At 39.8% G+C, this 17,253-nt stretch overlaps 1 protein-coding gene across 5 annotated transcripts in view; it reads left to right on the top strand.

Annotated features, from left to right (window-relative positions):
* Positions 1-17,253, top strand: part of STARD13 (StAR related lipid transfer domain containing 13) — a 322,774-nt gene that overhangs the window by 142,609 nt on the left and 162,912 nt on the right. For all 5 annotated transcript variants that reach the window (XM_032099570.1, XM_032099572.1, XM_032099571.1 and 2 more), the window contains one exon: positions 16,281-16,314. In XM_032099570.1, the coding sequence (XP_031955461.1) occupies positions 16,281-16,314 (34 nt within the window). The remainder of the gene's footprint in view (positions 1-16,280; positions 16,315-17,253) is intronic.

Below are 17,253 nucleotides of genomic sequence, written 5' to 3'. Positions count from 1 at the left end.
TAAGATTTACTGATTGTTTCCCCTGCAAAACTGTTAAGGTAGCCATGCTTTTTTTACAACCATGTCAGCATCTCAAAACAAATTGAGAAGACTCTCAGGGGTGACATATTTAGCTGCATAGTGTCAGCTATTAGATAAAGGCAGTGACAAGGATAGCGCAGTTAAACACCTACAATCTAATTACATTGTCCGGGAAAATTAGATGTGTATGAAAACACAGAAGTTATTAGAGTAATGTACGAGTTTCATGTTCTTGATTACTCATATTAAATAAGCTTTCTGACAAAGCAAGATCCTTAGAGTCGACCTTTCTCTTTGTCTCCTCAAAAAAACTTAAAGGCAAACAACAGATAGGTCTTCTCATGAAAAGAATGTCACTATTTCTGTGTATACTTTTGCCTTCAAAGTGTATAAATCAGTCATAAACTATATCCATTGCTTAGACGCGATGCAATATGCTCAATGTGCCTTGTTCTATAAGTTAACATAAGCGTGCATTATAATATCTTCATAATAATAATAATAAAATTAAAAAGTTGAACATTGCAATATAATTTTTAAAAACCCCCTAATTTGCTAATGTCTTAGGAGAACAGTTGGTTTTAAATTATTCCTGCTACCAAATGTATAAATCTTTCAAAATAGCACATACATGTTACATGAATAGCTCATCTTTATTATTCTACTAACAGTAACTACATGATGCTATTATTAAACTATATTATTAAACTATATTATTAAACTATTACACTCTTGGTTCACTTTTATGCCAAAGATCTATAATCTGCAATATGTTGCACAGAAACAAAACCAATCATTCAGGTAGGTGTCTGAGAAGTGTAACTGATTTCTGTTGCATTATTGTAAAATATGCAATGAAAAATCAACAGAAATCATTAGTGGCACTGTTTAACATATCCTGACTTGTAGAATCTTTCTGTATTGACCTTTTCCTTTATGTTTCCTAGTTTTCCCTTGTAACACCAGAAGAACAAGGTCTGTAATTGTAATTAGATCAATCTGACAATGAGTCACTCTCTGGCAGCTAAAGAGGAATCAGGAGAAAAATAATCTAATCTTAAACATGAGTGGTATTTGCTGGAGGGAAGGGAGGAAGGGAGGGTGTATGTAATTTTTTTTTAAAGGGGAATGTAAAACTTGCCAAGAATTCATTAATTTTTTCCTTAAATTTTTATCATGATCTTGTGTTTCATGATCTAGAGTAGCTGCTGAGTATGTTGAAAAATCAGTGCAGTGTTGAAATCACCTGTAAATACGTATTTCCATGTGTATGCAACATGGCATGTTTCCGTTTTTAATTACATTGTTAGGGGAAGAACTAGTGGCAGAAAAAAATGCCATGTCTATTTTTGTATCTATTATCCACTGGCACCAGCTCAGAAATTGTAAGCATCTCTAGTAGGCACCTGAGCATCCTGATCATAGAATGGGTTATATTGGAAGGGACCTTAAAGGTCATGTAATTCCAATCCCTCTGCCATGGGCAGAGATGCCACCCACTACATCAGGTTGCTCAGAGCCCCATCCAACCTGGCCTTGAACACTTCAAGGAATGGGGTATCCACAACTTCTCTGGGCAACCTGTGCCAGTGCCTCGCTACCTTCTGAGGAAAGAATTTCCTCCTAACACCTAAACTAAATCTCTCCTCTCTTAGTTTAAACCCATTGCCTGCTCCTATCACGATGAAAAGTGGCTCTCCCTTTCTTTTTTATAGGCTGCCTCAAGTACTGCAAGGCTGCCATGAGGTCTTCCTGGAGCCTTCTCTTCTCCAGGCTGAACAACCTCAGCCCTCTCAACCTCTATTTATAGGAGAGGTGCTCCACCCTTCTGATCATCTTCATGGCCCTCCTATAGACATGCTCTAACAGGTCCATCCATGTCTTTCCTGTGCTGCAGACCCCAGAGCTGAACAGAGCACTCCAAGTGGGGTCTCATGAGGGCAGAGTAGAGGGGCAGAATCACCTCCCCCACCCTGCTGGCCACACTTCTTTGGAGGCATCCCAGGTTGTGGTTTGCCTTCTGGGCTGTGAGCACACACTACTGGCTCATGTCCAGCTTTTCCTCCACAAGAAACCCCAAGTCCTTCTCTGCAGGGCTGCTCTCAATAAGCTCCTCTCCCAGTCTGTGCTCATGTCTGGAATGGCCCCAACAGGTGCACTGGATTTGTTGAACCTCATGACGTTCTTGTGGGCCCACTTCTGAGGTTTCTCCATGTCCCCACAGATGGCATCCCGTCCTTCTGGTGTGTCAACTGCACTACTCAGCTTTGTGTCATCCAAAAACTCGCTGAGGGTGCACTCGATCTCTCTGTCAATGTCAATGATGAAGATATTGAAGAGCACAGGTCCCAGGACAGAGCCTGAGGGAGACCACTTGTCAGTGGCCTCCACCTGGACACAGAGCCATTGACCAGAATTCTCTGGCTGTGTCCATCCAGCCAATTCCTTATTGACCAGGTAGTCCACCCTTCAAATCCGTGTCTCTCCAGGGATGTGGGTATCACGTGGGACTGTGTCAAAGGCTGCACAGAAGTCTAGGCAGATGACATCGGTCATTCTGCTCTTTTCAATAGTTGCAGTCACTCCATCATAGAAGGCCAACAGATTGGTCAGGCGGGATTTGCCCTTATGAAGCCATGCTGGCTGTCTTGGATCACCTCCTTGTCTTGCATGTGCCTTATCATTGGTTTCATGAAGATCTTCTCCATGTTCTTCCCAAGTACAGAGATGAGCCTCTCTAGTTCCCAGTGTCTTCCTTTCTTATCTTTTTTAAAATAACATTCTCTTTTTCCAGTGACCATGGACTTTGCCTGACTGCCATGCCTTTTCAATGTAGAGTGGCTTGGCAACAACATCAGCCAGCTTCCTCAGAATCCTGGGATGCATGTCATCAGGTCCCATGAACTTCTGGCTATTCAGCCTCATCAAGTGGTCCTGAACCTCCTTTTCTCTTCTAGTGGGAGAGACTTCACTCCCCCAGCTCCCACCTGGAGGTTCAGGGACTTGAGAGACATTCAAGGACATGAGATCCTATCTTGGTGAAAACCACAGTTCTTGAGAGGCCTAAGTACAGCCTCAATCTTGGCATGGAAATCTACAGCTGGCTGTTGTGAAGTGCTGAGCTCTGGGGGTTTCTGAGTTCCTTGTCCTCTCTGGAACTCAAATGCCTGACATTTTATTCTCCATCTTCTCAAGATATAAGCTTGGATTGCACTTCTGAGAATAAACACACAACTGAGCAATGAATGTTCCCTTTGCAAGATGTCATATTCGCTGTAGCATCTAGAATGAAAGTCTCAGCTAGGCTGTGAGGTCTTTGATGCAAGGATGATCCTTTCATCCTATACATATATGTGGGTTTTGACCTAGTTTTTTATATATTGTGTGTTCCCATTAAAAAGCGACCTTATTTCTGGTTGAATCCTGAATGTGAGGCACTTTGTAATGTAAGTAATAAAATAACACAACACTACATAAATGGTAAATTGCTGCATTCCCTATGTTGCTGTCTTGAATTTGTACTTTAATCTCATATGGATAAAGCTCTCAATATGTGCTCCAAAACACTGTGACTATCAAAAAGCTGACAGATAGTGTACTGAAGATTTACAACACAGGATCAAAACCTCTAAAACTTCTGGAGATACGAGAGGTGGGTACATTCTGGTACCAAATGTGGAAAAGCCCTTGTGCAGAATGTAATTTGAGTGTCTCTTTCTTTCCTTCAGAACTCTTTAAAATAAAAGTTACCATAGAAATGTCATTGTCTGATTATTTACTGAAATAAACAGGTTCATGCTAGAATGCATTTTAGTCAAGAGAGATCTTAGGCTTGCCCAAGATTGTAATATAATATGAATTATATTACATTTGACACAGAGTGAAGGTGAATATTGCAATACATCATAGAAAAAAACAGAGCAAGAAATCAGACTGTTATCTATAAAGAGCCTTAAGAATGTTTAGCATGAAGACTGGAGAACTCCAGGTAGTGCATCATGGTGCTATGTACACCCAGTGTTTGCTGCCTGTTTGGGCTTGCATAGCTATGAATTCAGACTAAAGGGGTACTAAGATTCTGAAATATAAAGTCAGTGAAATGATGATAGTTCCTTAATCTCACAGTCAATTAATATGTAAGGCCTCTTCTCCCTTCTTAAATCATCTGCCTGGAGTTACATATTCTCATTCTTTAATCATGTACATGATAAGGAGGCTTGGCACTGTGCATGGCTGTCATACTTGGTGAGCTAAAATATGCTGTCATGAAGTACATCCTTGAGTCTGATTTGATACTGTCCTATTTGGCTTGGTGTAAACATTAATGTTTTAATTGATTTTTTCCTTCTTTTCATCAGCTGTAAAATATTAGTAGGTATTTCTAGTGATAAATGGGTTTTAAGGACAGCCTAAAATACTGGAGGGCTCTGAATGTGAAGGTGCAAGCGGACATGATGCTACAGCTATTGCCGTAAGGGATGAAACATTTGAAGTTATGTAATAAGCAGATCAAAATTCCAGATATTCTATAATTAACTCTAGCAGCTCATAGTAAGGTTCTGTGTATTTGATGGTCTCCTTCTAGCTCTCTTGAGTGTTGTAGGTCCTAGATTAAATCAAGACCTAGCTCCCAGTCCTGAGGTTCAGCTAATTCTGGGAGAAAGCCCTCAAATTTTTTTCCATCAGCTGTAAAGAGGTCAGCAAATTTTGAAAACTCATTTGCATGAATTTACATGTTTCTGTGGCTAAAGAGATACTTATAATTATGTAAAGGTCCTGTCTTACTGCAAGTGCAGTAGGGACAAGTCCTCAGATATATGTCACTATGAATTGTAGCACAGGCAGCAGAATGACTGTAATGTGGCACCTCTCCTTTCTTCTCATGTCATTACCCCATGAAGTACAAAATGGTTGCTCCAGCTTCTGGAGGAAGGATTTGTGTAGGAAATCTGTCTAGGACATATCACAGCTGAGAATCTAGTCCACCTAAGTCTGCTCAGATAATCTACTGCTAATGCTTCTAGTGTCTGCCACTCTTGCTGACAGAGCTGTTCCCTGGGCCTTTTCTTGGAAAGACATTTAAGTCCCGTAACAGAACAGAGTTTCTCAATAGGTGAGAGCTATTGTTCCTTGTACAGACAGCACGAAGGTCCCAAGGAATGGGGACCTGGTTCGTCTTACAGCTATGAAACTTTGGGAGAGCCACCTTCACTTCCCTCAATAACTAATAAAACAATTACTAATCAATTTCCATGCTGAAACCAAATTCAAGCTGTAAAGGTAGAGAGACATCTCAGCATCCAGTTTTCCAGCAGCTGGTATCACCACGGTTGTTGCAGATGGGCATTCTGACGATAGTCCAGAAGCCCAGCCAGAGGGCATAGGAAGCAGAAGATCATTTCTTGGATTAATTAGTAGGTTTTTCCCACTGAGAAGCCCTTTTTAAATGTTTCCATTCTAATTTTTTTCCTGGAACATTAGAATATACCAACTAGGAAATACTTTTTAAAACTGAGTAGCAATAACTGCTTTCTGATCTCAGATGTTGCATCGTGAGTTACATTCTTTTTAGTTGCTGTTACTGAGTGAGTAAAACTGTACAGAAGATAGATGTGGATCAGTAGGTGCACCCCTTACTGGGGGGTTTTTCAATTTTCAGGGTTGACACAATAATTTTCACTTTAAAAGTTTATTCTTGTTAGATCTGACTTGTAGTTCATATAAATCAGACCTACCTTGATTTAAGATCAGCTGAAGCAATGATGTTTTTTGTAAAATCAGTGCTTTTCGAAAGATGAATAGTGCCTTAAATCTAACTGTACAAACAAATTTTAAGCAGTGGCCATTAACTTGAATTACAGAACAGAAAACAGAGAAGGATGATATTTGTCTCATAGTGATTAAGGACAAAAAGGTAAAGGTATGCAAAATGACAGAAAAATCTCCATTTATTCCATCAGCATTTCGTTGTAGTCTGTAGTATGCATGTGAGTGGTATAAAAATTGTTCAACAAACATGTCATAAATGTTAAGCAATGCTATGAAATATTTCTTTTTATTTAAATTGTCTGAAACTTGCCTAATACCACATTTATAATTCTATAATTTTAAGTTCAGTTTGTTCCATTTAGAAATCATACTGAGCTATGAGCTATGGAGAACTGTAACACCGTGAAGGGATTGTGGAGTTTTCCACTAAACGATCCTTGAATATTTCTAGGAAGGTCATGGTGCTTACACAAAAAAAAAAAAAAGAGAGAGAGAAATTAATTGTTTGTCTGCATTGCAGAGAACCATAAAACAAGTTCCTCATGTAGGAGCACAAGGTATGGAGATAGTTCTGTGAATATATTTGTTTTGGCTGTCCATGACAGCTGAGAAGTAATACCTGCCAATTTTATACCCGTCTGTGAGAGTGCAGTTATTTTACTCTGTTTCAAGAAGTAAAATATTTCTTTTGGGTTTGATTGGTTTTGGGGTTTTTTTTGGTTTGTTTTGGTTTGGGGTTTTTTTGTTTGGTTTTTTTTGTTTGTTTGTTTGTTTTTGCTTTAAAATAGCTTTAGCCAGTACTACGTACATTGAAATGAGTTTGAATCTGCTTTAGGCTATGCAGGAATGTGTGTGTGAGAGGGTGGTGGGGGTGGAAATTTAACCTAGTCCCTAACAAATTTCTCCTTTCTCCTGTTGTCAGAGAAGGATGCATACAGGTGACTTTTGCCAATGATTTTAAACATGATACAATGCAGAAAATTCAAGGTCAGTGCTTCTGTACAGACATTTTGTGGTCTCTGTAAGACAGTAAATTATAAATTATAAAATATGGTCATGGCTGTGGAAACCCTAACATCTCTGACTTTGAGTTAGACTTGTATAACTTAGGAGTGATATAGATGCAGAAGTTAGAGACCAAACTGCCTAAGGGTTTCTCTGGATAGCAATAATCCAAGGGTCACTGTAGCAGTGGAGATGTTCATAACCAGCTGAAGAACATTCATTTCTTTGTTCAGTCAGTTCTGCGCTGACTTACAGGAGGTCACAGATTAAGCCAGCAGCACGTTCAGTATGTGAGCACACAAATTTATGCTCTCTCACAACCTCAGCAATTTTTGAAGGGAAAAAATCAGAAGGGTGAGTGAATCAGAGGCACACACACAAATACATGTATCTAGATGTGTGTGTGTCTATATATGTGTGCATATACTTACTTGGGGAGGGGAAGAGGGAGTGATTAGGGCGCATAATGTGTATGTTGTAGAGAAGATTTCTAGATCCAGTCTCTCTGGAGTGTGTTGAGTCAAATGCAGCCCAACACCACAGTTAGTGTATAAAAATAAATGGATTTAAACATAGGATTAACATTGAGTATGCCTAATCTAAATAATTTCAAACCATATATGTCTGTTTGTCCTTTGGTGCACTGCAGCCCTCTTGTTCTTAGTTCACATGTGCGTAAGGGATTCTCAACTCCTAATGCAGCATAATTTCATCCAACTTTTCTCACCATGTGCATAATCTCAGCAGATAAGGCAAAAAGTAAGGCAAGCAGCTGGGAACACAGGGCTTTGAAGTTGTTTAAGTGTTTACATGGCAGTTATCTGAATTGCACCTGGGTATTTGCTGGCAGTGAACCCCACTGCAAAAGGAAATGTATGCTTTTCTATGACAATATTAACTTTGCAACCATCACACAAATGCATTGTCCTTTGTTTATATGGGTTGAAGTGTTCATTTTGAAAATGAACAACAGAAGTCAATATACATCACAAGCATTTGTTTTCCTATGGGCTACACTAGAATTTGGAGTGGAGCAGTCATTTCTGACACATCTTGTGTGCATTTGCTGTGGAGGTGGTGAGGTAGGTGGCATCCTCTTACCTGGTGCTGGCACACTGAAAGGCATTCTGTTCTTTCTTAGAAAGGGAGAACTATGAAACCTTCCAAAGGGAAACCATGTCATTTGCATGGGAAAAGGTTTTTCTTTAAATCTGGCATAAAAGCTCTGATAAACAGAGACAAAACCACAGAGGCAGTCAAAGAGAAATGATCAGATTGAAAAGGATTTACAGCAGGTTTCCAATACTAAAATGTTCTATAAAGACTAAAATCTATAGAGTAATTACAAGATACAAAACAATCAGTATGTCTGCTTCTCTTAAGGGCATTGGCCCTTGCTGGGATGCCAGAAGGGGCAGAGATGCTACCTAACATTTCCCACAGGTGTTCTCACAAAGAATATTTCTGCTGTACACAACTTCTGTATTTTCAGTAACTCTTTGAAATAAAATGATTTATTCTTCGGTTATCCCTGCCTTACTTCTTACTGAAAAATGACCACTAAACAAATCTGTGTTGGTTTTCCTCAAGAAGCCTAAAATGTTGACCAAGATTTTAACTGATTGCTAATACATCACTTTACTGGGAAGAGTGCATTTTTGGTTGAGGCTAAATTACAATGATGAGTTTTATGGACTGTGAAGGAGAATACCTGATACCCACTTAGAGCCTAGCCATCATGAAACATTTCTGTGGACACTCAGTAGTGAAAACAAACAAACTACTGCTAATGGCAGTCTGAAGTTCATTCCCAGCTAAGTACTGCTCTGGGCCAAGCTAAAATAACACCACAGCTGTAGCCAGAGCTCACAGGGCTTGGTTTTCATGTTCTGCCATGGATTACTGCAAACTGCTGTTTGCTTTAGCAATCACTCATTTCCCAGAGCAGGATAGTAGTCCCCAGCTTTCATGCCTCTCTTTGTTGTTGTGTGACCTCTTGTACCTTTCCCACTTCATTCTATCTTTAAAATAGATATAGCACTTCTTCCTACTCAAGAGGGTAAAAATGATAGCAATGTGTGACTCACTGTGTTGTTCCAGGATCGTAAAAAACAGGGGCTACTCTGGCCTCTCACTTCTGTTCATCTCTGTTTGGCAGTCATTGCTCTTCTTTTTTGTCTTTCTTCCTCCCACCTCTGCCCCATCGCATTTCCACCTGCCCCCACGCACATGTTGTGACAACTACATTATCTCCAATTTTTGTTCATGTCTTTGTTTATACAGAAGCATGGCTGGTTATCATAACACAAGACTGAGCACTAATTAATATTTGCACAGTTCTGAGCATGTTGATGTTAGTCCTACTGCACAGTTGAGAGTTCAGAATGACTAAGTGCTTCTGGGACTTGCTAAAGGTAAAAGCACAATGAAGAGGACATTTTTTGATTTTATCAGGATGAAATTTGCTGAGACGTGGCAGAACTGTATCCTGTAAGGAAGTGATCCCAAAGGGTGGGTGTTGGGAATTGGGCAGGATGAACTGAGCATTCAGGACGCCATGCAAACCAAAAGTGCATACATGTTCCACAAGCTGTTTCCTTGGCTAAACACTTGAGGTTGCCTGTACCTGCTTTGCAAGAACATAATGTCAAACTGTCAGGTTAGATTTTACTTAGATTTTAAAATATTGACTACTCTTAAAGCATATCTAAAGGCATAAAAGTGGGAAGTGCTATGGAGAGTTTGTGTAAGTGAAAGAGAATGGGGGTACATGACCACTTTATACCAGGTGGAACCAGACCTGTTTGGCTGCCCTGGTCACCTTGAAGGGCCAAAGGGCACCTGTTTTTGCAGTGAAACATCTGTGTTCTCTCTCTCAGTATATCCAGCTGGCCACAAAGAGCAAAATAGTGACAACAGAGAAGCTGTTCTTGCAACTTGCTTTGGTTAGAACATGGACTTCCACAAGCACAATATAGAATCCCTGCAAATTGAAGAAGATTACCATGGATCTATTACAGCAAAATAACATTCTGGAATTTTAAATATCTACATCTCCAAAACAATATTTAAAAAATAATAATTTTACCTGATCAGAACTATTTTCTGAATTAATTCCAGGGACCTCCAAAATCACAGGTATAGTTAAATCCTTAAAGGTATCTAAACTTATGATACCTTGGTGCCCTTTTTTCATGGTTTCAAGTACAAATATTGGTAGAAATAGTCTTTCTGTTCTGTGAAATATTTTGCCAGTTTGTAAAATTTTCTTATCTGGTTCAAGACCAGGGTTTGCAAATTTCTTATGTAATGTAATACAGTGAGTTAAATATTAAAGTAAACACATTTTCAAAACAAATTTTTTCTTTCAAAGCTATAAAAATGAAACCTTTTAACGATTTGCTTTTTATTTGATAATTCGCATTCTCTGTTGAGAAGTCAATTGAATTTTTACATGGAAAAAAAAGTGTGGAAGAAGTCCTCAATAATTGCTAGCTCCAACTTTCCAGTTTTACTGATTCCCATATCATTGCACTCATCCTTCTGTGGGATTTGTGGATCAGTTGCAAACTACTGCAGCATTTTTTTTACCCTAATGTGGATGGTGGTATCTGAGCATACCTGCATATGTGGCATGGCATAGTCAGCAACAAAGAGGCTCTTGCCAACACAGAGGCTTTTTGCTATCCATTAAATAATAGAAAGATTTTTGTGTTCAGACTTCCACTAGTTGTACTGGGGCCAAATTAAGGAGACAGATAGTTCACTCTCCAAGACCATGGAATAGCAAATACAGTCATTTTATCCATTGGGGAAATCATAGGAGAAGGAAAGGTAATGTAGAATGAATGACAGCAAAAAAATCAAGATTACAGAGTATTAAACAAAGTGCTTGCATTAGAGCAACATGTGAGACAGAGGAAATGGAGCTGTAATGGAGCTCTTCTGATGACAGCAACAAATTAAACAGAAGAAACTGTTTGGGGATAAAATTAATGTTCTGCTGCTTTTGATTCCCATTTGTCAAGATGAGTGCTAGTGCTGATGCAAGATGAATAGGTATGGCCAGCTGAGCCACAGGGATGAATGGCATCATCCAATATGATGGCAAAATGAGCAATTGCAATGGTTTAATAAAGTAAAAAATACCATAGAGGCACACCCTAGCGCTCACCACAAGTGGCTGCTCCTCACGTGTTGGAACTGAATCCTCCTCAATAAAAATTTGGTTATAACCCCCCAGGCTGTAATTGCTTGACATTTGGAAATCATATTAGCAGCTGCTAGAGGTAAAATCTCCCTGGTCTGTTAATACAATAAATTCTTTTAGATAAGTATGATAAATTACACTTACTGAAATGCATGTTCCTTTACTGTAAGTCTTTCAGCTCGTTTTCTTCTAATCTCACTTGGAACATTGTTGAAATGGTTTTCATTTTTATATACTCTATTATTGCCCTTCTCCACTTATTGTAAACCTTTTTCTTTAATGTCATTCAAAAGTTTTCACTGTAAAATAGTTTCCAAGCAGTTTTCTACTTGATCAAAGCTTTCAAAACAGCAACCACAAGAAATGTCACATTACTTTCTAAACTTTTATCAATAGGACATAGGCAAAATAGATACATATTTGTAGCAAACAGAAGAAAGCAATTGAATAAATCTTTCTTTCTATGACTGTTTTTTGAACCAGCACTGATCTTGGTGCAAAGTTAAATAAAATAAATATTTAGACTAAAGTAAAATGCATACTTAAAAACAAGTAATTTTGCCAACTAAAACACTAAACTAGGGAAAACAATTTTCAAATGTTCATCAAGTGTCCTTTAACAGCTGTGCACAATTATTAAATATGCTTTTATATCTCTGGGCACCATTTACAGTATCTCACCTTTTTAGAGTACAGCTCACAATATTAAGTTTAGGGTTTTCAAAAGACATGTCTGTGTCCTTTGAATTCTTACAGATGCTTGAAGCCCCCTGTAGGTACTGAAAGGCTGCAGTGAGGTCTCATCAGAGCACTCTCTTCTCCAACTCTCTCAGCCTGTCTTCATAGGAGAGTTGTTTCAGCCCTCTGATCATCTTTGTGGCCCTCCTCTGGGTCCATTCCCACAGGACCACATTTTTTCTGTGCTGGGGTCCCCAGAGCTGAATGCTCTCATGAGAGTGGAGCAGAGGGGCAGAATCATCTCCCTTGACCTCCTGGTCACTCTTCTGGTGAACAAGCAAGACTTGCTCAACTGCAGACTGGGGAGCTGTTCTGTCTTCTTTCTTTGACCCCATCATGAATAGTTTTCAGCACAGTAGCTCAGGTTCAATGGAAGAAACAGGAATTTCCCCTTTGCCCTGCTTTCTAACCTGGTGAGGTGGCCAACATGTTGTGATGCAACAGGTATGAGGCAGAATATCATCCAACCAAGATGTCTTCTATCCCACAAGTGACTTCTCCAATAGCACTCAGGCCATATATTAAATATGGTCTCTAATAAACACCTCTGCAGTGTTTGTATTTTAAAGAAAAATTATGAGCCCTGTTGTCAGCCTTTGAAGATCTTCTTAAGCACTAAAATCCAGCAGCAGTTTCAACCCTGTACCAAAGATGGGTGCCAAGTCTCTGAGAGAAATCTAATTTCTGACGCAGCAGTCTCAACAGTATTTTCTGTGGAATAGCTTCAATATTGCCATTATTCTCAGCTGACTAACGTGCTCTAGGGAACTTGCAAGTGTCATCCAGACTGAAGATTTCATTGCAGGGGCCAGGCAACTTCAAGCTAAGGCTGACATTGCTGAGTATCATAATACTACTTCCCTTTTTGGGCTGCAGAATTTTATTTTGAAGTAGTAACTAGGATTTTCTTTCCTTCTGTCAACATCTTTCTGAAAGGATCTAATAAACCTGCTAAGCAGATGATTGAGTTTTGCATGTGGATTGCTGTTTTCCTCCTTTAGAACTGTCTATATGTCACTCTAATTAAAGCCTATCAGGTTATTAAATTGCTAGAACGAAGAACCAGCATGATTTTAAATCCTTATACTTTGCAGGACCTTTTTCAGTTCAGAGTTCTTTCCTTCAGTATCAGTGAACCAGTAGGAAGTCATACAGATTTATCCTTTTTTCCTCTGAAAGGAGTGTCGTGTTTCAGAGTAGTGCTGCTGGTTGCTCACCACAGAACATAAGGGTACAGAACCCAAAGCCTTTTTTTATTAACAGCAGATGTAAAGTAGTCCTGTCCAAATGCCAGGGTTTATTTCATAGCAGTGATATTTTTGATACCATATCTGTGTTGAATAAATTCTCTGGCTTTTTTATTAAATGTCTAGAAGAGTTATTTGCATGCTGGACAGATACACTAATTAGGTTTTGTTTTTTTTTTTTGAGGGTGTGATTTCCTGAGAGTGAGCGATTACAGTTTGACAGGTACTCAGAAATATCAGTGGAAGATATAGGCATATTTGAAATGGGAGCCTAAAGGAGCTAATAACTAATAGGGGTTGATGGGGAAGAGGGAAGCAAAAAACTTGGATGAAAATAGTCCTTTTTTTTGTCTTTGAAATGGTGTATGATATTATGGGATTGGCTGGCATTGCAGAATCCCTGTGCTGTTGCAAATTAAAATGGTTTTGAAGTTGTTCATGTCAACCATTTCATAATCTATGTCAGAAAAAAAAGCTTTTATCTGACGATAATCTTTCTGGGATGTTATTGAGTCATTTAATCCAGTTGTTTGATGAGCTCCATGCCATGATCACTTATAACCATGAAAGATTATGTATACATCAGAGAAACAGTTTTTTGATGTATATATTTATTTTCCTTGTTGACTTTACAATGCTGGTGTTTTGCTTCTACCTTCACTTCCTCTTCATCCAAGGAGTTCATTTGAGTAATTTGTTTCCACACAGAATGCCTTTCAGGAAAATAACAGGATCATAGAATCATTTAGGTTGTATAAGACCTCAAAGATCATCAAGTCCACCATTTAACCATGTCCCTCAGTGCCACATCTGCATCTACATATCTTTTAAATACCTCCAGGGATGATGACTCCACCCTTCCCTGAACAAACAGCCTGTCCCAATGCTTGGCAATGATTTCTGTGAAGAAGTTTTTTTTAAAGTCCAATCAAAACCTCCCCTGGTGAAACTTGAGGCCCTGTCAGGTTCTTTATAAATGCAACATGTCTACATTCCTCCCCACAACAGATCCACAGCCTTTCTTGAGCTAGCTGCGCCAGCACTGAGGGTACAGTTGCCTCATTCACAGCTCTGGCTCATCCTGCTCTGATCATAGAGCACAGGGTGATACTGCTCAGGAAAGTTCTTGGAGGCCTTCGCTCACAGAGGTGAACATGGAATGGCCCTGCTGAAACATGGGACTGCTGAAGGGGAGGAATGGACCCGGCATCTAAGCATTTCTGGTTTCTGCAGGCTGGTTTACATGCTTCAGCAAATAAAACATGGCTGTATCAGCAGAGTGTGTTTATCTTTGGCTTCTGTTTGACACTTCCACTTGCAAAATTGTTACAGCTGGAGTTGTACGCAAATGATTTCTTTATTGTTCATAGCAGCAGGTGCTGCAGCAGTCTTTTGGCTAGAGTTGTACTCTTGGTCCATGGTTTTCTATATATTTGATTAGCTGGTGCCATGCTGTTCAGATGGGTTGCTAGTCCTCCAATAAATGTATTTTGTTACACAATCAGTTATATAGTGCGTTATCATTTCCATAAATCACTCTTAGTTGGCAGCTTTCTGTTGCCACTTAGGATCGTTCCAGCAATAATTTGCATCCTTCTTGTATGGCATCCTAAAAAGATCTTGGAAGTTAACATAGCCTGGGTATCATTTTAATAGCTGATGTCCTTCTGGCAGCACTAGAACATGGAAACCAGCTATCCATGAAGGACTGACATATTTATTTTTGATTCACGTATCATTTATGTATTCTTCAAGAAGTGCTTATCCAGATTCAGTATAGCAATTTGGGCATCCACCAGGCTTATGCCAGAGTTGTGATGCTAAAAATCAGGTGCCTGTCCCCAGGCAGGGTGATTAACAACACTGCAGGTCGCTGAAAAGTGCAGGGACAATATGATATGCCTCACTCAGAAAGGCATCCCAAAAACCTGGCACACTCATGTGGGACCTGCCTGTCCCTTGCCAATTGACACGGCCTGTGCCTGCATTTCCTACTCGTCTGTGGAAATGAGATGCTTCGCCACTAATGAAACCTGATTTGTACTCAGCCACTCGTTATCTTCCCATCAGAAGTGACCACTTCACTTGATCCCTGCTGGCTAAACATAGGTCAGCTTCAGCTGCTGCTCAGGCAGACCTCACAATGGAGCAAGAGGCTCTTTTAGAATGAAATTGCCTTGCAGAAGGGAAAAAAAAATGTAGTCTAGGTGTGCTTTTCCTATTAGTAAGAGAGATGCCTCATCAATTCAGTTCTGTGCTCAGAGGAGGAATTTTCCAATATCTCAGTAAAATTCTTCACTAAATAAAAGGTAAATAAAAAACATGTTTTCATAGACAGATTCCTATCAAGGCTGCAGAAGCAATATTGACTGAAGAGATAACGGAGCACTTGGTGCATCTGATGGAAAGGTGCAGATGGTTGTCCCTGTGGGGACAAGCAGATAACAGGAACAGGGAGCGTGTCACTGCAAGGCACAGGAGTGGCTGTGTTTTCAGCTGCCTGCAGATTGGGCACTTCACACTGGTACCTGGAGGAATCTGTTCACCCTTCTGTTTAATTTTTAAAACATTAGTTGCAGTTTCACCCCTTATGCTAGTTTCATTTACAGCCTGCATTGCTGAGAAAGTTGATGGATCTGTGAAAGGAAATGCATTTAATCACTGTCAACAACCTCCTCATTTGGGCACTGAAAGCTATTAAAGAGAAAAGTAATGGACCAAGAGGTGCATCCAAGTGTGGTGTTAATGGCACCCCTTTCATTTAGCATGGCAAACCCAAAGCAGCAAAGTGAAAAATATGAAGAAAACAACATGGCAGGTCAGTTTGCCCACGAGCCTCAGGCAGAGGAACCCTCTCTTGGTCACAGATGAGCAGGAAACATGCATCTGCCTTTCTGAGTCACAGTGTCCTATTTCTCGCCCATCAATAGAGCTGCCCACACAACTTTCCAGTAGCCTGTCTGCTCCCTGAGCCCCACCAGCATTGCAAGACCCTTTTAGGCATATTTCAGTGTGTTGTACCTCACGTATCCTTGCAGCACGTAACTCTGCTTGTAGAGTATGCTCCTAGGCTCACTCACTGCAAGACAGGTGAACCTGGTTTGAGAATAGGTGCCAGGTTGTCATTAGCAAGCAAAATTATTCTGCATGATTTTTATTGATAAGATCTGGATTTTATGCCTTGTGTAAAGTGGTGATGATCAGTAATTACACAGATTGTCATCCTGAAATGTGGAACTTATTTGAAAGAAAAAATGTACAATTATTAAAGAAAAATCACTTTCTTACAGATGCTGTTCCAGAAGCTGTGCAAGGAAAAAGCAGGTAAGGCTGCATTCCTTCTTGAAAGTTTCTTGGTGGGGCTTGTGTAATCATACATGCATTGATGGAGGACCCAGGGAGTCTCTGCGGTTAAATGGATGTACAGTGCAGTTGTGACAATTGCTTCCATGCTGCTGTTCATGACCTAGTGGTGTAGGTTTTAGGTGGTTCTTAAGAAAGCTGATAATTCATCACCTTTCAACTTACACCTTGCAAGGTAAGTTCTACAATAATGGGGATAAACCCAAGCATTTGTTACGGTGTCAGAGTGGGACTCAAGGTGTTGCGATGGCACTGGTGTGTGTGTGTGAGGTGAATTGAGATGAGGAGCACCTCAGAGCTTTTTCTGTCTCAGTGATCACACAGCAGCTGAATCTGGTGAAGAGGCACATTACAGAAGCATATTTTTCAAAAAAATCTAACAAGCCCCTGGGACCCACATGTCCCAAGTGGCACAGTCACTGCCTGATTTTCCCCTTAGCAGATAGCCCACTATCTGGTTAAAGCATTTGTCAATATTAACAGCATTAGTGAGTTTGACCATTATGGAGGAACTATTTAGTGCCAGCGAGGCACCAAGACTCAAGCAGTAAGTAGAGCTAAAGACTCAGATACCCTGAACTGCACATACATTATCATGCCAGGAGCTAAGGAAAGATTTGGATAAACAGATATGTACACACACACAGATCCTGATTCAGCAAGATACTTAACACACAATTAAACCCGCATTTGACAAAACCAATTAATTGCAACAAGCGTAAGAAACTGCTTGCATGATTTGCTTAATTGAGAGTAAATGTCCTTATTAAATTGTAATGAAGCACAATTAAGAAATACAGAGAAAAGGAACTGCTTCCCAGAATGCAGGTTACTGGAGTTTAATAACAGCCTCACCGTTTTGCAAAAAGAAATGTCCCCAACATCTAGATGAATCCTCAT

This window comes from Corvus moneduloides, chromosome 2, assembly GCF_009650955.1.
Source record: "Corvus moneduloides isolate bCorMon1 chromosome 2, bCorMon1.pri, whole genome shotgun sequence".
NCBI lineage: Eukaryota > Metazoa > Chordata > Aves > Passeriformes > Corvidae > Corvus > Corvus moneduloides.
The sequence above is the reverse complement of the archived record's forward strand: the minus strand, read 5'-3'. Positions and strand labels throughout refer to the sequence as shown.